The sequence below is a fragment of the Diadema setosum genome, chromosome 21 (genome assembly GCF_964275005.1).
Source record: "Diadema setosum chromosome 21, eeDiaSeto1, whole genome shotgun sequence".
In the NCBI taxonomy this organism is placed as follows: domain Eukaryota; kingdom Metazoa; phylum Echinodermata; class Echinoidea; order Diadematoida; family Diadematidae; genus Diadema; species Diadema setosum.
This window is the reverse complement of record NC_092705.1, coordinates 8,650,665-8,671,851: the sequence shown is the minus strand read 5'-3', so window position 1 is coordinate 8,671,851 and position 21,187 is coordinate 8,650,665. Positions and strand designations below refer to the sequence as shown.

At 40.7% G+C, this 21,187-nt stretch overlaps 1 protein-coding gene across 1 annotated transcript in view; it reads left to right on the top strand.

The window, feature by feature from the left end:
• Positions 1-17,698, top strand: part of LOC140244899 (mediator of RNA polymerase II transcription subunit 14-like) — a 44,396-nt gene extending 26,698 nt beyond the window's left edge. Inside the window, exons 24-37 of the mRNA XM_072324508.1 lie at positions 36-121; positions 1,183-1,332; positions 1,723-1,933; positions 2,851-2,918; positions 3,366-3,692; positions 4,093-4,186; positions 9,023-9,226; positions 9,700-9,911; positions 10,910-10,951; positions 11,794-11,914; positions 12,700-12,761; positions 14,538-14,765; positions 15,527-15,722; positions 16,369-17,698. Coding sequence (XP_072180609.1) covers positions 36-121; positions 1,183-1,332; positions 1,723-1,933; positions 2,851-2,918; positions 3,366-3,692; positions 4,093-4,186; positions 9,023-9,226; positions 9,700-9,911; positions 10,910-10,951; positions 11,794-11,914; positions 12,700-12,761; positions 14,538-14,765; positions 15,527-15,722; positions 16,369-16,430 — 2,063 coding nt within the window. The 3' untranslated portion in view covers positions 16,431-17,698. The remainder of the gene's footprint in view (positions 1-35; positions 122-1,182; positions 1,333-1,722; positions 1,934-2,850; positions 2,919-3,365; positions 3,693-4,092; positions 4,187-9,022; positions 9,227-9,699; positions 9,912-10,909; positions 10,952-11,793; positions 11,915-12,699; positions 12,762-14,537; positions 14,766-15,526; positions 15,723-16,368) is intronic.
• Positions 17,699-21,187: the final 3,489 nt, after the last annotated feature.

Genomic DNA, 21,187 nt, shown 5'->3' with positions numbered 1-21,187 from the left:
GTCAACATTGATTAATATCTGCCCTCCCCTTACAGATCCTCCCTTCACCACACTAGTGGACGTCCAGTCGTTCACCTACCAGAGGATCACCATAGCCTATGGCAAAGACCGTTCCAGCACGGTATGTTTGCACTCTGTTTCCACATGGAATGTAGTGGATGGTAAAAATGGCACAGCATTGAATACCTTCCTCATCAACTGTCACTATTGGGGGGGGGGGGAGAGATTTAAGTACAATGCATAGAGGATGTTTTCTTTATTGTATGCACACACATGAACACAAGCACACCCAGACATGACTCCCATGGACTTATCTGAACTTTCTGGTCTTAGCAATAGTGAAGGAAAGGATTAGAGGTCCAATCCGTTCCTGGAGTCAGGCATTGTTTCATGTGCATAATCAAGATACTCTCACAAAGCATGGTTCTTCTAATGTAATTCCATCCTATACTCAAGTTAACTACAGTATAAAGTCGCATCTACCCATGCATTGAAAAAAAAAAGTTGGTCACAACAGCATGTACATATCAGCAGAGATGATCTCACTACCTCATAAGTATGACAATGGCCTGCCTACAAATTATTACTAATCTACATGTCTGGTTGCAGTGGATATCCCTGTTTTTGTGAAAACATGAGATGCTTACCGTAAGTTCCACAACTTTTTACTCCAAGTCAGAGTTAAACAAAACTTTAATCATGTGGGTTTGAGCTCTCACTCATTTTCCGAGGGTGGAGTGAAGTGAAGTGACCTCCGCCTTCAAGTAAGATAAATCTCTAGTTACCAAAGAGAAAATGGATGGAAAAGAAAAACAGATAAAGTTAATATCGCTACCAGATGTCATTGCGACATACCTTGGTGTACATTCGTTGCATTCTCACTGATATTAACCCGTTGAGGAAGAGTCCCGAGTATACTCGGGCAGGTGTCTATGGAAAACGCGTGTTGTAGCAAAATCAATCGTCCTAAACGGGTTAAGACTGAACATCGGAAAGTTATGTTTTGTAGCATTTCAAGTTTGAGAATGTGCAGTGTACCCCTGTTAGCGATGAGTGAAAACATTACCTTGGACAAGAAGAGGGATCCGCGCATGATTGCTTTCATTAAAATACCAGACACAGGACAATCATCTTGATGCGATACCTACACTGTATCCATGTCCCTTTGCGTCTTCTTCCCAGGTAACAGTGACGTGGGACCCGGAGGCTGCAAAGTTCAGCCTGGTTTTCGGCGCCGTCGGTTCCACCTCCACCGCCAACTGTCACACCATGGTGCAGTCCTACCTTGAAGATGAACTCAACGAGGAGCAGAGCCTTCCCAAACTCATCAAGGTCAGTTGACCTTAGATCCTCTTTTTAAAAACTTATATAAAAAAAAAAAAAATCAAGTTTGAATTAGTGAGACAAGATGAGAGCTCTCAAAATGAGGTGTTGTTATAAGACACCGGTGTAACACTTCTCTGTGCTCTATTCTCTCATCTACTAATTGTATATTTAATTCTTTCTTTTTTGTCTTATAAATTTTGTTATATATTTCCCCTTTGGTCTGCACCATCATGAGATGTGTCTGTGTTTAACTCATTTTTTTTTTTTCGCTTAATCTTCTTCTTGAAAAAAAAAAATTCTATGTTATTCCTGTTACTCAATCTATAACCCTTATCCATCATTTTGTTGATGTCTGTCTGTCTGTCTGTCTGTGTGTGCCCTTTTGAATCTACCCAGAACCTGTGTGACAGCCAGGGGCCCCTCCACGCCATCTGCAAGCTGCCGCTCATCCCCTCCCTGGGGCTCCTGGCCCCCACCAACCAGGTGGCCGGCCCCATCCACAAGTTTGCCCTCCTGCCCCAGTCCAGCACCCACTACCACGTCATCTTCCACAACACCTACTGCCTGGACGTTCTCTGCAAGGGCAAGAACACGGTGGCCGTCCGTGGTGAGTCGTTGTCCCCCGGCCAGAGAGAGGGGTCATTTCTTTTGTGTCTGGTTTTCGACCTCTTCTCTTTGTCACATTTCGGCCCTGTCTTATCAAAAGAGCAGCTAATGATTGTAACTTCAGTGTATACAAGGCAACTTGAGTATGGTTTGCCTAGCATCATTACCTCCGCCAAGGGAGGAGGTTATGTTTTCTTTGGCGTTTGTTTGTTTGTTTGTCAGTGTGCAAAATAACTCAGAAAGTTGTGAATGGATTTGGATGAAACTTACAGGAGAGGTTGAGAATGACACAAGTAACAGATGATTAAATTTTGGTAGTGATCTGGCAATTTTTGTTGAGTTTATGAAGATTTTCGATATTTTAGCAGGTTGGGTCAATGAACTTGGGAGTTCAAGCTGTGCATTTTTGAGGTTTTCATACACGAACAAGTGCATGCTCTAGTTTCTGCTAAGGCTTCTTATTGGGAAATCGGACGATTTTTCAGCATGCATACGTATGGGTGGAAATACTGATCTCTATATGGAAGAGCAAGGTCATTGGTAGAAATTAGCTGCTTGGCGAAGGTCTGTGCTCTCAGAGTACTTCTCCACTTTATATTGAATTGTCTATGACTTTGTCTGACCATGCATCACTATTGATTCAAGAGGCCCTCTTACACAGTTACAATCGTAATTAGTAGTAAAGAAAACATAAAAGAAAAGAAAAAAAGAGGATTGTGTAAATATGTTATTGTCTTATTAGTTGTAGTGAGGTGAATATAAGATTTCACTCAAATTGTAGTGGTGTTGGATATCCCATATCATTGTCAAGTAGGTTTGATTGTTGTTGCAATGTTAAAGTCATTCATTACATACAGAGCTTTTATTTCATTATATTATAATGTTTTTGTTTTTGTTGTTTTTTTTTTTGATACACAGATGGATCATTTAGCTTGTTCGATGTGCGGAAGATTGTGGACAGTCTTTACCCTGTGCAGAATTTGAAGGTGAATATTAAGAATATTGATTTTCTGAATTCATGTCAGCATCGTATTTGTAATGTTTTTCTGTTGTTGTTGGTTTTTTTTTGTCCGCATAGTATTGTGTCTCTCTATGTTATTTTGTTTTCACACGGTGTATGTGTTTCTGTGAGAATCTGTGTGTTGATCTACATGCTTGCATATGCCTGTGTAGGTAGAGTTTGTGACTGTATCTTTGTTATGTGATATTTAGTGATATGAATAATGCTTTTAAAACAAAACCTCAAGTACACTAGGTAATTGTACATACTTAAATCCATGATATCAGTTTGTGCAACGATTGCACTAATAGGAGCTTACAGCATTGATTCTATGACAGCATTCATAGTCTGATTTTCAGTGTTAATTAATGATCAGTGATAGTGTAATTGTCTGACAGCCATCTTGATTCTAACCTCCGCTGTTTCTCCTAAGGCTTTTCTGGAGCTGTTTATCGACGAGACGGTGTCCTATCATCACCAGCACCGCAATAGCCGCACCCTGCATGCCAACGAGGATGATGGCAACCCCCTCTCCCCCATCAACATGGACCCGGGCCCCACCCCACCCGACCCCTACCTTCCCAGTCAGGTGCCGTCAGCTTACCCTCCTGGGGCCTCGCCGATGTCCCGCGCGGGGTTGGGTCAGGGCGGCACGGGAGGCTTTGCCTACCCCATGACTCCTCCCACAGCGCCCGGTGGACCGGGCAGCAGCAATCCGGCCACACCCGCCTCACCACACACCTCTGTTCTTTCCTCACAGGTAGGTGTCTTTGCCATGTATGTTACCATAAATGAAAATATATTGGGATTATAGTAAGAGAAAGGTCAAGTGGAAAGTGCTTGTGAAAATTAGGGGATGTATTATTCTGATGAGGCGATAACACCAAGGCTGCATTCGATGAATCCCTTCTAAGGTATTTTGACTGGTATTTGGCTTGATATAGCTTCTCTTTGATCAAACCGGAGATGCTTGATACAGAAACATGCTTCTCCGCATTCATTGGTTCTTGACACTTAATCTTTGAAGCCAATATGTGCAATGAAATGTGAAAATGCATGCCAAAGTGTGAGAAAAAGGAAGTTGATACTTTTGTGAGCAGTTACTACTCTTGTATCTCTTCTTTCTGTGTGTGTTCATTTGTTCACTACTACATGTGCAGTACACAATGTCTCCTGGTGCGTACCCACTTGCCTCACCTCCGTCCATTCCCGGACCTTCCCCATCGGCTGTCATGAAGGGGACGCCCTCACCAGGTATGGTGGCCTATGTCATTACTGCTCTTTTCATATCTAATTTACTAGTATCATCTGGAAAGATATTGGCCCTGTGTTTGTCAAAGTCAACATAAGTCCATTGTCACTTACTGTTGCCAAGCACAAAAGTACAGTATGTTGCAGTCTTTAAGACATTTGACGATATGTGAGCAAATGTGTAATTTTATTTTTCATTGTCCTTGAATAGAACATGATCATACCACAGTAGTCCCTTTGAGAGACGTATGTTTAAGTTACAGAGTTTTTTGTGTGCACACAGTATTTTTTATTTTTCTTTGTGCTGTCACCTTGTTAAATTCAGAGGCAATATCTTTCACTCTGTTTGTAGGTCTGGATTATTAATCTACAATAAAATGTGATGAATGTAATCTTTGCTCTTCTCAAAACTTGGTTAATGGATTATATATGATGTAACAGTTGAAGCAAAGATGATAGAAACTGTGAAAGTGGTCAGGAGGAACAGCAAACATTAAATGTACAATCATCCCGTTTATGGAAGACCTCTCAAGAAAAGAGAGCATGTTTTAGAAACAAAGGGAATTCTTTTTGCAGAGATGATGTAGTTCAGGGCTGCACACTGGCGCCGGTCCGACGGTCAAGACCGGCAAAAGTCACTGTCGGTCCGGTAACTTTTCAGGAAATCCACAAGTTACCGGTCCGACATGACCAGTAAAAAAAAAGCATTGGCGGGGTCAGTAGAAAGAAAAAGATCAGCCCCGATCAGGGAGAAACAGAATGCAAAATATCGCATTGTTCAACACGTTTTACGCAAGTTTTCGAATATGTCTACCGGTGCAATTGTAAAGTAAACATACAATTGTATATTAGTTTTGAGCACTAGCAGTCGACCAGTTTATTCGCGCTCGCTTGCGCATTGGCGCTGCTCATGCACTGCCATGCTATGCAATACATGCAAAGGATGTACGGTACAATGTAACTGTTGAAATGCATGGATTGTTTCCCCGATCCCGTTTTGTTTGTTCGTTTGCTTGCGATCGGCGGTCATGCCAGACAAGAAGCATTGATAGAAGCGCACGCATTTCTGGGTCATTTTACTCATGATTTTTTTTTTTTTTTTTAACGCAAGATCGATCCGATCCCGGCTTCGCAGCTGCGTGGCAGTTGACATGTTAGAACTATTTTACTTGTGCCGATTTTTAGAAAAAGTAAAAACATATTCTATATTCAGCGATACAGTAAATGAATATTTTCATTCGTTCAGAATGGTCTCATAATGAAGATAGGCGCGAAAAGGATCACGAAATCGGCCCTTAAAAAATGTAAAGAGATAATACAAGGGAGAAAAAAAAAATCATGAAATCATCGCAGTCCCGCTTACATATTTCAGGTAGAAATCGTCCCAAAAAGGATCATGAATTCGGCCGCGTCGTACACCTTTCAAAAGCTCATACAAGTACGAAATGCGAAGAGATTATAGAGGAGAAAAAAAAAATAAGGACATATTAATTTGGTGCGTGCATCATAAAAGATTACAGCCGAATAACAATTCATGAAATCAACGCAAACCCGTTGAAATTTGAGGAAATAAATAGGCGCAAAAAAGATCTTGAATCCAGTCCTGCATGCCGTGTCGGTTATCAAAAACGCATGCACAAATGCAACGAGATTATCGGGAGAAAAATAAAGGACACACCCCTTCTGGTGCGTGCATTACAAAAGATTACATCCGAAGTAATTCATGAATTCGCCACAATCCCGCTGATATTTGAGGTAGAAATAGACGCAAAAAGGATCGTGAATTCGGCCGTGTCGTATACCTTTTAACAACGCATGTACTAAATGGTAGGAGATTAGCGGGATAAAGATAATGTACACATTTTCAACCCCTTTTGGCGCTTGCATCATATAGATTACAGCCAAAGAGTAATTCATGAAATTATCGCAATCCCGTTGAAATTTGAGTAAACAATAATAGGCGCAAAAGAATCTCGAATTCGGCCCTGCGTGCAGTGTATAATTTTGAAGACGTATTCACAAATGTGAAGAGATTATTGGGAGAAAAATAAAGAACTTATTTTCAACCCTTCTGTCGCGTGTATCACAAAAGATTACAGCCGAAATAATTAATGAAATATCGCAATCCCGCTGATATTTGATGTAGAAATAGGCGCTAAAAGGACCGTGAATTCGGCCGTGTCGTATAGGCCTACCTTTTAAGAACGCATGTATACGATATGTGAAGAGATTATTGGGAGAAAAATACAGGACACATTTTCAACCCGTTTTGGCGCGTGCATCATAAAGATTATAGCCGAATAATAATTCATAAAATCATCGCAATCCCGTTGAAGTTTGAGGAGACAATAGGCGCAAAAAGAATTATGATTTTTGGTCGTGGCGTATATCTTTTAAGAACGCATTTACGAAATGCGAAGAGAAAAAAATAAAGGACACATTTTCAACCCATATTGGCGCGTTCATCATAAAAGATTACAGGCGAAGTAATTCATGAAATCATCGCAATCCCGCTGATATCTGAGGTAGAAATAGACGCAAAAAGGATCGTGAATTCGGCCGTGTCGTATACCTTTATGCATACGAAACGCGAAGAGATTATGGGGAGAAAAATAAAGAACGCATTTTCAACCATTCTAGCTGGTGCGTGGATCACAAAAGATTACACCCGAAGTAATTCATGAAATCGTCACAATTCCGCTGATATTTGAGGTAGAAATAGGCGCAAAAAGTATCATGAATTCGGCGGTGTGGAACATCTTTTAAGAACGCACTTACGAATTCGAAGAGTTTATCGGGAGAAGATAAAAGGACACATTTTCAACCCCTTTTGGCGCGTGAATCATAAAAGATTACAGCCGAAATAATTCATGAAATCGTCACAATCCCGCTGATATTTGAGGTAGAAATAGGCGCAAAAAGTATCATGAATTCGGCCGTGTGGTACATCTTTTAAGAACGCACTTACGAAATTCGAAGAGTTTATCGGGAGAAGATAAAAGACACATTTTCAACCCCTTTTGGCGCGTTCATCATGAAAGAATACAGCCGAAGTTATTCATGAAATCATCGCAATCCCGCTGATATTTGAGGTAGAAATAGGCGCAAAAAGGATCGTGAATTCGGCCGTGTCGTATATCTTTATGTATGGAATGCGAAGAGATTGTGGGGAGAAAATTAAAGAACGCATTTTCAACCATTTTAGCTGGTGCGTGCATGAGATCACAAAAAGTTACACCCGAAATAATTCATGAAATCGCCACAATTCCGCTGATAATTTGTTTGAGGTAGAAATAGGCGCAAAAAGTATCATGAATTCGGCGGTGTTGAACATCTTTTAAGAACGCACTTACGAAATTCGAAGAGTTTATCGGGAAAAAATAAAAGGACACATTTTCAACCCCTTTTGGCGCGTGAATCATAAAAGATTACAGCCGAAGTAATTCATGAAATTGTCACAATCCCGCTGATATTTGAGGTAGAAATATAGGCGCAAAAAGTATCATGAATTCGGCGGTGTGGAACATCTTTTAAGAACGCACTTACGAAATTCGAAGAGTTTATCGGGAAAAAATAAAAGGACACATTTTCAACCCCTTTTGGCGCGTGAATCATAAAAGATTACAGCCGAAGTAATTCATGAAATCGTCACAATCCCGCTGATATTTGAGGTAGAAATATAGGCGCAAAAAGTATCATGAATTCGGCGGTGTGGAACATCTGTTAAGAACGCACTTACGAAATTCGAAGAGTTTATCGGGAAAAAATAAAGGACACATTTTCAACCCCTTTTGGCGCATGAATCATAAAAGATTACAGCCGAAGTAATTCATGAAATCGTCACAATCCCGCTGATATTTGAGGTAAAAATAGGCGCAAAAAGTATCATGAATTCGGCCGTGTGGTACATCTTTTAAGAACGCACTTACGAAATTCGAAGAGTTTATATCGGCAAAAAAATAAAGGACACATTTTCACCCCTTTTGGCGCGTGCATCATAAAATGTTACAGCCGAAGTAATTCATGAAATCGTCACAATCCCGCTGATATTTGAAGTAGAAATGGGCGCAAAGAGGATTGCGAATTCGGCCCTGCATGTCGTGTACCTTTCAGAACACATGCACAAATGCGAAGAGAGTGTCGAAAGAAAAATAAAGAACCCCTTGTAGCTCGTGCATCAGAAAATATCACAGCTAAAATAATTCATTAAATCACGGTTATGCAGCAAGTTCGTGCGCCGATGTTTAGAAAAAGTCACAAACGCATGATACAATCTGATTTTTTTTTCATTATCATTTTACACTGTAATTCACGAACAAACATTCTATTTTTTTTTTCTCATTTTCTTTTTATTTCTTGTGCAATAAATAATTCGTTTAAAAAGACATTAATCAGTAAAATGTACATGGGGGGGGGGGTACGTCCATAAAAACAAGAAAATAAGTTTGCAAGTAATTTAATGTTTTTTTTAGGTTGCCGTTGTTGACCGGTAAGTTTTCTGTTCGGACCGGTAAAAAATGGTAAAATGGGGCATCTACCGGTCCGACAGAGACATGTCGGACCGGCAGAAAAAATGGGTTAGTGTGCAGCCCTGTGTAGTTACAGAGGCTTTCTGTCTTAATGCTGTTCTCTCTATGAATGAGATTGCTATAAACTCAATCTGTATTACTCTGAACACTAAGAGAAAATGCACGGAGGGTGATGGCAAAGTACACAATTATAGCATGACAGGAGGCAAGACTTCAAATGATGTCTGCAGATGGTCATTCGAGGATCCCTGCCCCCACTTGCTCTATCCCTTTCTTCCCTCACTTTTCTGCTCATCCCCCTCCCTGTCAGGTCTGGCGGAAGGAGGTTCGCCCTTCACCGCCTCCATGGGTCTTGCCATGCCCTCGCCGGGCTCCCGCCAGTGGCCCGGCAGTCCCTCCATGCCGGGCCCCTCCCCCGTGCAGCGCTTTGGGATGGCCCAGTCGCCTGGCAGCATGGGTGCCACCACCCTCTCTCCGGGCAGTAGCGGCATGACAGGCCAGCAGGGACAAGTTGGTAAGATATCAGATTTGGTAGATTGTCACATGCAGGAGATATTTATGTGGTAGTTTTTGTGTGTGTGTGTGTGTGTGTGCGTCGTATCTTACTCACCAGCTATATTTTGATGACGGTGTATTACAGATGAAGGTAACTTCAAGAAGTTCATTTGGTGTAAAGAAAAATTGCACTATTGTGTTACGTGATGATATTCATGATATTTGCTTAATACTATGAAAAATATGTTATCAAATATTATGAAAATGATGACGATGACGATAATCATAATGGTCTGATATGCAGTAAGGCTGGCCCCTTCAGTGCTGGCACTGCAATTCTAAATGGACCCGCCATCACTGCCGCCTTCGCAGCTTAATATCTAATTGTCACACACTGGTCAAGAGATGGCTTACATTGTGTTTTTAGTCTCGCCTCACTCCACCATAATTGTGTTATCCTTTCTACTTCTTTTATTTCCTTCTGTGTGGTAGTGCCACGCCCAGCCCGCATCATGCCCCATCGCAACCTGGCCACCTGCCTCCCCACCATCCTCTCCCACGATGCCCTTAACCGGATGTTTACCCCGGCCGCCATCCCGGGCACGCCAACCTCGGTTAGTACCTACCTCTGCGCCCCCATCGAGCGGTTCCTGGGCTCCACGTACCTCCAGCGCCACCTCAAGCGCGTGCTGACTTCCGAACAGGTGATGACCATTTACGCACGCAATAAACCAATGCGGAGCTCAAAATCAAAAGCTCTGCTTTGCTTTGCCTATTAAACCGGTACCGTAAAATTATGTGTCATGTATTTTGCTAAATGGGGAACTTGTGAAACAATTTTACGAGGGGTTGAACTCATAAGTAAGAAGCACATTGACGTAGTGAGAAAGAAGTATTATAATTTTTTTCAGGAGAAAAGGCACACACTTCCAACTTTGGAAACCATATGCAGTATATCTTTGTCTTGGGAGGCTAAATCTTTGTGAGTTACTAATTTTGTGAATACACACCATCACGTATACTGCATACTGTACAAGCTGAAATTTTCGCGGTGGTTTTATTTTCGCGAATTTTGCGAATCGCCTTTGAACCGCGAAAATAACAACACGTGAAAATAACAACGCGTAAATAAGTTAGTTCAGTTAGACCCTCACAACCGCGAAATTAACAACACGCGAAAATATCCTCCAAGTACCAATTCGCGAAAATATCTGTACGCAAAAATTGCGGCTCGTACAGTATACAGGATTCAGATATTATTCATCTCTGGGTGACGATTATCATTGTAGTAGTGACATGGGCCATTGTTTTTCCCTGTACATATTCTGTGTTGCTTTCCTAGCCAATAATCACAGAAGTGTTACCCATAGCTGATAATTAGTACTATAGTAGCAAAATGTAGGCCATATGTTGACTCATGAATGTCAGCTCACACAAAGAATTTCATAGAACATAACAAAATGAACAACAACAGAGAAAACTCCAGACTTTTTTATGCGGCCACTGACCTAATTTGTTGACCGAGGTTTGCTGTTTGTACATATCCGCATGGTAGTTTGGTTACCAGAAAGTTGTGTCTTTGTGTGATCGGCAAATCTTTGTACAGAACATGGTCTTCTGATGTGTTTTGAGCAACGTGACTGAATACTTCTTCTGTTGTATTTACCCTCTTTCTTTCTTTTTTCATTTTCCTTTTTTCCAGAATCAAACCACTCCCCCCTCGGAGCAAGGATTCCGGTCAAAAGTAAGTACCAGCTTTCTCAGTTGCTATACCCTCCTACCTCTACCTCAGTATTTCATCAGGATGCTGAAGAAAGAGTCTCATGCCAAGAATAGAAAAATCATCAAGAAATGAACAAACAGACAAACAAACAGACAAACAAACAGAACCAATCCCGTGCTGTCATGTTGCCATGTGCATATGAAATGATGCAGCTTAGTCTGTTATTGTGTTGTTTGCTTTTGTCATGGCTTTGTTAGACATCAGACCATTATTCAAGTCAACTGCATCTCTGGTCTTTTGTGTGAATCACGAGCTTCAACTGAAGGGTGATATGATGACATGAACAAAGTCAAGATCGCAGTTACATGTCTGATTTGAATGATATGGCATGCTCTTGTCCTGAGAAAACAAATGGATTCAAACAGTCATACTCCCATTGGTATTTGGTAATTGCAAAACTCAAAACTTTCATCTCCTTGCACTCATTTGTAGAAGAAATGAAAATATCTCAGTTGATTCCATCTCTCTGTGCCCATTGTCGGAACAAAAGCAGTCTTGGCAGTTTCAGCCCACTATTAACATAGGGGAACATGCACAAGTCTGTGGGGAGATCGGAGAATCTCAATCGAAAAGCTTTTAGTAAAACAACATGTGATATTCTTTGCAAAGCAGTGCTCTACTCTCTTTATTTGCATGCCCTTTTCTCAATTCCTGACATGAAGCTTAGCCCGATTCAGAATAGATTGAGCAGAGAAACAAGTAGGGGGACGAGGTATTGTTCTGCCTTGTCTTTCACAAGGTTGCATATATGTGGGGATTGTAACGTATCTTACACGAGTCCTGTCTTTTGTATTTTCACTCAGCTGGCAATGCTCCCGCAGAGTGACCAGGGGGTACAATTCAAGAACAGCTCGCTTGAATTCCGTGTCTGGCTCAACCCAGCGCACATGCAACAGTTGCATCTACAGGTCAAGCAGAGCCAAGGTAAAAAAAAAAAAAAAAAGCATATCTCCCGACACAAGATCGCATGTGTGGGACTGCCATCTTTGGCCAGTGTATCATGTGGCTGGAATGTTGTAACAGTTCCACATATACAAACAAGTAGACACAATAGGAAACACAGTCTTTACTGTATATACACCTAGAAAAACAAAATATTGGTAATAATAATCTATAAACATCTATTTTGCTTTTAGCACATATGAAAGAGACAATTAAAATTGTATCCTGACTACTACAGGGGTCTTTTATGACAGTTTTCTTGACAGAGTATGGTGGCTGATTTGTATACACCTATGCTAGTAAGTGTTTCCTCGTAATTTGATTTTTGTTTTATTTGATACAAATCAGAAGTATTAAAAAATCTTTCATACATCACTGTAAGTTTGCCTTATGAAAGCATCTTAATTCATAATAATTATCTGCAAGGACGATCTTCAGGTGTGAGTTTCTTCAGTTTGTCTCCCTCTACAAATTAAATTAAGGATGACCTTATCCAAACAGTATGAAATATATGTATATTTTTAAAGCAAATATGTCACTATAATATCATAGGCTGAGAATGAGAAGGGTGTTACGTTGCCACGAAACCCATAGTGTTCAAGGCAACTATATAACGCCATTCTCATTCTCAGCCGACAATATATACATGCCCTTGAACATTACCCTATAGCCCTATAATAAAGTTCAATTATATGGAAATCCATTCATGAGCTTGAACAAGGAAATTCTATGAAATTGTTTATTCACTTACTATAACGATGTTGCAGATGCTAAGGAGCGATGGAATCCGGAGGAACTGCAGGTCATCGAGCGTTACTTTGAGAACAAGGTGAGAGCTTGAAAGTTGTTTCGTCCATTTTAGATGAGAAGTTGACTTCATTGCGTGGGTCCGGCCCTGTTGGCGACCAGAAGTGGGTGCAGGAATCAAGAGAATCATTCCAGTTGAAGGAAACCAAAGCCCAAATATACAATGTCATGTGGATTACTGTAAAAGTGGAAATTTTTGCGGTGTTGAAATTTTCGCACATTTCGCGCAACCTGAAACTAGCACAAAAATAAAAGCACGCGAATGTTTCTGCTGCCCGTATGTTCCAATAGTTGATGTCTTGATTCCGCGGAATTCAAAACACGCGAAACTCTTCTGGCCTGGCCGAGCGCAAAAAATTAGTGGCGCGAAAATATCCACTTTCACAGTACATGAAAGCAGCAATATTATAGAACACATCAGTGAAAGTTTGAAGAAATTTAGGTAATCCATTCGAAAGTTTTTAAAGTTTTGGTGCCATCACTGCTAGATGAGAAGACTACTCATAGTCATTATGGACAACAATATTAAAAAAAGAATGAAGAAAATGCAACATTGTCACTTTTCTAGCATAATGAAAGAGCACTTGACTTACCTCCTTCACAAAGCAGGAGGAATAATATTGCCCTTAACATATGTCCATATCAAGCTGATGAAATATGTACTTTTCATGAAAAATGAGATTTTATGGAATTCCCCTTTTATTTTCTGTACATTGTTGTCTAAAATGACGTCATGAAGTGCAGTAGTCTCCTTAGCCAGCGATGACGGCACTGAAACAAAAAAAAATTCATAACTTTTGAACCGATTTTCCTCAAAATTTCAATAATGTTTTCTATTAATTTGTTGCTTTCACTCAATCCACATCGATATTTGGGCTTTGGTTTCCTTTAACCCTCTCAATGCCAATGACAGCCTTCGTCTGTCTTGTGGTAGTGGGTAATTTGAGACGATGATCCTGTCAGTGGTAAACAAGGCTATTTAATGCCCCAGTCACATATAAACACGGATGCTCAAGGATCTACACGGTGATCCGGGAAGATCCGGGATAGTTTCGACCTCGATAGAGTGTCGACGAGCGTTGGTATGACTGTACACACGGTATCAACACGGCAGCTACACGGATAAGGCCGGAAGAGCGCGGCGTCTACACGGATCAACACGGCATCTACACGGATCAACACGGCAGCTACATGGCAGCCACACGGACCACCCGGATCGCTCTGCCAACACGGCAATCCCCGAATGACACAAGATGTTTTTGACCTCCAGAAGTTGCAGTGTTGGCCTCCCGGATGTCCGCGGATCTACACGGACATACACGGATGTCCAAGGTGTCAACACGGATCTCTCCACGGATCACCCCGGATCAGATCCGGGGTGGTCCGGGGTAATCCGGGATGTCTATGTGACTATGAGGGATAAAAACTTGACCATGAAGAGAATGCATCTTGACTTTCCATTTGTTATTGTTGATGTTTTGTTTTTGTTTTTTTTTATTTGAGGGAAAGTGGGTTTTCTCCTTCCATATGTCTTATCTGTGTCATGCTAAACTGGTTACAGCATAGAAATAATGGAGAACTTATGAGGGCTTCTATCATCTTCTTTTCACTATAAATCCTTACACGGAGTGAGGGGAAAAGAATGTAAGAAGATGAAGGAGGGTATAGAAGACATCATGAATTACAAAATTTTTTCTTTCTCTTGTTTCATTGCCCTCCACCCCCTCCCCCAATCTTTACTATCACGTTTGCCCCATGGGTGCCTGCTACCACTAACCCCTAAATCCTTCTCACACAGGTGGTGTGTCCGCCGTTCAAGCCCAAGGCCCTCACCTCCTTTGTGCGCATGCTGAGCGCCACGGCCGGTGTCTTCAAGGACCTCATCCAACTGATGCACCTGGAGACCCAGCCGGACCCGTCCCTCAGGTGGTCCCTCCAGCTCTGCCTGACGGTGCCCCAGGGGTTCCAGACCTTCGCCGCCGCTGGCATACCGGCCGTTGTCATCAAGTCTAAGATGCTACTCTTTGTAAGCTCCCTCTCACCTCCCACTCTGCACCCTTCCCCCCCCCCCCATCCCCCCCCCATCCCAATCATGCAATGAACAGGAGTGAACCCTCTCTTTGGTGGTTCCATATGATGTCAAAATGTTAACGAGTTGTAGCAGCACCGGATTAGTGAAGAATCCATCAGATTTCATGAGCTGTGTGTGTAGATAGTTACTAGTGTCAGAATTCGTAGTGATGTCTCTGAGATTGTTTTGCATTTCCTATGGCCATTTAATACTGAACTTAATTTTTTAGATATTTGGCATTCCTTCAAGAACAGTTGGTGCATATTCAAGTCACACTCAAATGAAAATTTTGTGAAGTGATTTAATTCATAGTGTTGTAATGAAGTCAATTATTATTTTTGTCTATGTTCACAAAGATTAATGACGTGTGATGTGAAGAGTCATCCATTGAAAGTAACCGCAGCCAGTATCTCCTGAGAATTGTATCAGCATGTGCCATTACGAAGAATAAGCTCATCTTTCTTGCTCCAAAATATTGAAGATATATGTCATTCATGAACAGATGTTGGTGTTATAACAGTTTAATTGAGCCAATAGAAACCCCCCACCCCCCCCCCCCCCAAAAAAAAAAAAAAAGATAGATAAATTAAACCAAAAATAAAAATAGTAAAGAAATAAATGAATTAATAGAAGTTTGAAATCTGTTTGTAATTTGTTGAGATATAAAGAGAGAAGCTAATGAGATGCACATGACCCTCATCCCACCACACACCCAGGTCCAGCTGAGCCGGCAGGCGGAGGTCGCTGGGCTGGTCGGCCAGGAGCACCAGTCCGTCATTGTACCCATCCTGTACGACATCCAGGCCAACTCCACCCAGCACATCTCCGACATTCGGGCCAACATGCCCACCAGCCAGAGCGACACGATCATCGCGGGCATGTTGCGCCGATGGGCAGAGTTCCCCAATAACAGTGAGTTTTATGCACTGTATTTGTCTGTTTGTTTGTTTTTGTGTGTGCATTTGTTTTTTGTTGGATGGGAACTTAGACTTGCGTATGCATTCACAAGTGAATATAACAGTTTGTGATCTTTAACACTTTGATAAAAGGGAAACAAAAATTGTCAGACTTTCCTGATGCAGCTGTATGAAGATTTTGATTTGATTTGATTTGATTTTAATGTTCAAATGGATTAAAAAAAAGATGCTCGAATGGGTAAAAAAAGATTTAAGCATTCATTTTTTTACTTTTTTTTTGTCATTATGCTATCGGTAGATATAGACAGAATGACAGGCCACGTCTTGTCATGTTATAATTTATGTAGTGCAAATAAAGTGTGAAAGCTTAAGATCGCAATTCGTAATGATTACTTCCTTTCTCATTTCATGCTTCTATGCAAAAGACATGCATTCACTCACCACAAATGTGTTCACACACAAAGATGTTACACCTACCAAGTGGTGCATTTATAAGCAACAAGTTATGTGTTTGCATGCATGCAACACGCTAGATGTGCATTGCTGTGAAATTACGTTTGTGTGCATGACTCGACTGCATGAGAAATGAGACTGAAATTTGATTGCGGTACTTTCAAAATCTCATTGTCTCCCCCCTTCAGATGAGTGCACCCTCTTCCCCTCGATTCGAGAGTTGATGTCCAACCTCATCCTGCCAGTTTGACGACCAGAGGCTGAAGTGACGGCCGGCCAGCCGAAGTGACAGGAGAAAGTTTTGTTTCCTCAGCCTCTCCACACAGAAGAACTAGTAGAATAGACAGAGAATTCTTGTCTGAAGATGAAATTCTCTCCCATCCTTTAATTTTGCCTTTCTGCAGAGGAAAATTTGTAGTACATACAGTCAAATCTGCAAAGAGGGACCACTCAAGGCAAACAAAGGAGGTGACCTTTGTAGGCAGATGGCCACAGTGGACAGGTTGGAGGCCAAAGCGATTGTGGCATTAATATCTGCATTACATGCCCCATATGCTATCTGCCCTGTGCTCATTGATATCAAAGGTCACATGTTGCTAGGCCTCACTGTTGTATCACGAGAAATTAATAGATGTGAACAAAGTGCATTGTTTTACAATGTAGGTTTCACTCTCGGTCAACAATGTGGCTGTCCCTAAATAAATGGTCTTTCTATGAGGTGTAAAAGCTCTTGATGCGAGTACAGTGCCCAACCTGTAGTCTGTGAGCTCTGTACGCAATGATTTGTGACCCACGAAGGATGTAAAACAGGTAACCTCCTAGGCTCTATACACAAATGGTTGTGAAGACAGGTGTAAGTGGGATGTAGGTATTGCTTTATGATCGTTTGTTTAAGAAGTGCGCATTGCTTCTACCCTTTACTGCACAGAGCTCCTTGTATTCACGCATAGAGCATCCATTGTTATTCCCTACGTGTGTCACAAATATGACTCTTGTGCGGTACAAATGTTTGCATTTTTCATCAGGGTTGCCAGGAATATCGCAGGTGGAGGTCTCAGTATGCCATTGTGAATGCATAGCATTGAACAAGTTTGCGCTACATAATCACACAGTAAATATTCTGCTCTTTTTTGCAGCCCCCCCCCCCCCATTCAAACTCAAAATAATGTTTAAATGATAGTAGCCGTAGGAAAAGTTGTCAGTGCTCCTGTCTACGTTCATTTCAAACTGTTTTCCAGTGGAAAGTAGGGTCTGAACAAGGAGTCTTCGTTTTATATATTTTGAATCGTCATAATAGATTGCCCAAGCATAATGACTTGATACTGGTGATATGGAGTGGCTTAAGTTTTGATTCATCCAGGAAATGAGTTAGTTACACATATTATATTGATTTTTGTCAAGGGCTCTTCATAACATGAAGACAGAAAGTAGAACATTCTCAAAGAGCTTTCTAACACAGCCTAAACAATGTGGTGTACGCCCTTTGCATACCAGGCGACGAATTGCACAGACACCAGTATTGGGGGGGGGGGGGGAGGGGGGGAATCCTTCACAAATGTCCGTGCCAACATTGTAAATCACGTGTCTGGTGGTCAGGCAGGAGTCCAAGATATTCTCCAGGTCGGTTATTTAGTGGCAGCTGGAGTGAAAACAAACCCATGATCAGTGCAAGATTGGCATACTTCTAAGATGACATTTTCTCCTTTGTCTTTCGTAATTGGCTTTGAAATTCCATGAAATTATCAGATATGGTACAATTTGAAAAATTACCGTAAAGAATGGTAGACAGAGGATTCTGGTCGGCAACCCCGTGTGCCGTCTGCATCACCACATAGATTCATACACTGCTAGCTCTATTGCTTGCATGTATTTACTGCGTTCACACCAATTCACATTCCGGGTGCACCTCTACACGCGCATGTGCTGCACGGACGAGCTGTTATATTTTAATTCCAGCTGTACCAGAAGTGAAGCATACGCGACCGTGAGATTTCTTGCCTCTTAGGGCATCGCTTCAGAGGCTGAGGTGTGTGTATCCATCCTTACAAAGAACCTGGAGGATTTGAAATACTTTAAGGAGTTTCGGAATCTGTAATCGTGACTTGGAAATCCCTCCTTCATGGGGGAGGAGATATGAGAAACAGCCTTTCATGGCCAAACATTGCGCTAGTGAAAGTACATGCGTGAAAAGAGTACAAGAACTTTGGAAACACTCAGAAATAACATTGATACTTTGAATTGAAAATGATTAGATTGTACTTGAGTGGCATACCAAGTTTTGCAATAAATTTAGCATTCCTCTGAAGTGTAAACATGTGCACAATAGGGTATGAGTCAGTGCACTTTAATGGACTCCTAAGTTTGGAAAACTTTCAAAGAAACGTTATTCTAGTTTGGAGTAGGTCATTAATTGAGTATATGAATGTAAGAACGACCCAAGTCCAATTTTTGGCCAAATTTAGTTTGACATGGGAAATTGTAGCTTATGCATGGACTCATCTTGTGTGTAAAGGATAAATCCTAATTATCCCCGGAAGTGCCTGAAATGAATGAGTTAAATCTTATGTTAATGTAAGAATGAAGGACTTGGGTCATTCTTACATTCATATAATAGCGCCCTCTCTCATCCCTCTCCCATCTCTATAGCAGAATATCATGTATATGAATCAAAGAACGACCCAAGTCCATATGAATCAAAGAACGACCCAAGTCCACCACACAAAATGGCCTCTCCACAATTAATGTAAATGTTAATTGTCATAATAGTATATGTTCTAATTTGTATATACAATGTTGCCTTCCCATCACAGTTAAATAGAATATTATTGGACAAATAAAAAAGATATGAAGTTTTTTTTTAGTTTACTCGAAATGATCTTCCATGGACTTGGGTCATTCTTATATTCATATACTCAATTATTAGAGTATTTAGCACCATCCAATTTAGGTGAATTGCACCCATTTTAAAGCTGCGATTTACTCTCTGTGAGTCTGACCTAGACTACATAGTAAATCCCACGTGGTAACTGCTTGATGGTGGTGAAGTGCAAAGTGACATAATTCAAATGAAGCATTCCAGTGCACACAAATTTGCTTTAGGATGATACTTATGGGCCTAAAATTTTATTTCTCACATTTCCATGACCCACTATTGATGTACTTTTTATGTTGGAATGTTTATTCATGTGATTTAAGATTCCCAGAAATAGATTTTCTGTGCTCAAACAACCACCTGTGTCGGGGCTCTCCAAATCTGTGAAATAAAAACTTTTCTACGAAATAGATTCCCTGTGCTAAAACAGCCACTTGTGTTGTGGCTCTCCAGATCTCTGAAATGGAGCTTTTCTATGATTTAATATCTTGTTTGAAAGATTTCTGTCCTGGCCATTTGCTATGAAGGAATTGAAAATGTGCATGCTTTCAATTCAGTGGTTTGAATCAACTCCAGGAAAAATGGTTGTGTCATGAAATGAAGCTGGAATTGGTATCGTGATACCGCGGTGATCAAGTAGGGGAACTTGGATGAAGAGTTTCAAAGTGCTAAACTCAAAACTGTTCTTTTTGCTTTGACATTTAAAGGGACTGTACAGTACTGGTTGAGTCGGGGATTCATGTTTTGAACACTCCTAAGTGAGAAAATGAGAAATCTCGTATGAAATATGAAAGAGCATGTACTAGTAATCTTATGAAGGATTCAATGTTTATGTGATGAAAATTGGTTTTCAAATGGTTGAGATATCCAAAAAAAGTGATAATAATAAAAGGTTTTCAAACCGATTTTCCGATTTTCATCAAATAAATTTTTGAGACCCCTTAGAATTGCATGCTCTTTGACATCTTATAGAGTGGTTTCTGAATATCTCGCAAAACGTTCAAAGCTAAATCCTCGCCTCAACCAGAAATGTAGACACCCTTTAGAATACACTGTGCAGTCGGAAAAGACTTGAATCACTCGAAACGAGGAAGCAAGGAAATTCATACTTGTAGCTGATTCTTACTCAATAGATTCAGTTGTGAGTAGTGAACTGGGACTGAATTTGTTTGATAAGGCAATCACCAATTTCTGATGTGAACTGAGTTGTAAACTGTCCCAAGATGGTTGATAACTGCATCATCAGCTGCTAGCTCTGAACTTGCAAGACCAGTGACTACCATGTGTTTTAGGGGCATACATGCAGCAAGAAGAATTAAGGCTCGGTACATAAGTTGCAATTACTTTCGGCAACTCAATCCTGTAGATATTGTAAGCCTCAGGCAGTGGGGAGTAACCACATGCATGATAAACTTTTGAGAAAGAGAACGGACCGATCGTGTAGACTAGAAAATTGATGAAATTTATATGTCTCGTAATGGAAAGATTGTGATGGAAAGATAATAAAATATGTAATGCACTTTATTTGAAGGGGAAAAAAAGAAGAAAGTCATGGAGTTGGACAGATGGTGTCTGTTATCTAAAGTTATAAGATTTGACTGTATGATTCATTTGTACCACTGGAATGTGGTAATTGAACTTGAATAAAAATACAGGTATATGTGCAGAAAGCTTGGCTCGTTACAGAATCATTCCCTTCTTAGAATGTGAAATCATGTTATATGCCTGTGCAATATGACATTGAATAATGCAGCTACAATATCATACACATGTAGTGAATGTATTTAAATTAATCTATAAATGGACGAAATTGGACACAAACCACACACACGCACACACACACACTGACACACATACACTTATACACATACAAAACAATGTACACAACACACACAAACACCAAATGTGGATGAAAGGCGGTTCTTAGAGCTGGAATCGAAAAGGAAAGTCGAAATATGCATGAATGTCAGTTTGTTCTGTTGGGATAAGATTTGTCGTTATTGACACCCTGTTTCAAAGAAGTTCCTAATTTCTTGATGTTATTTGCTTTTGAAGATCATAAAAGTCCCCTTATAGTCCTGACTGCCCTAGAACATATTATTCTAGTCAACTAATACACACTTTTTTTTTCTTTG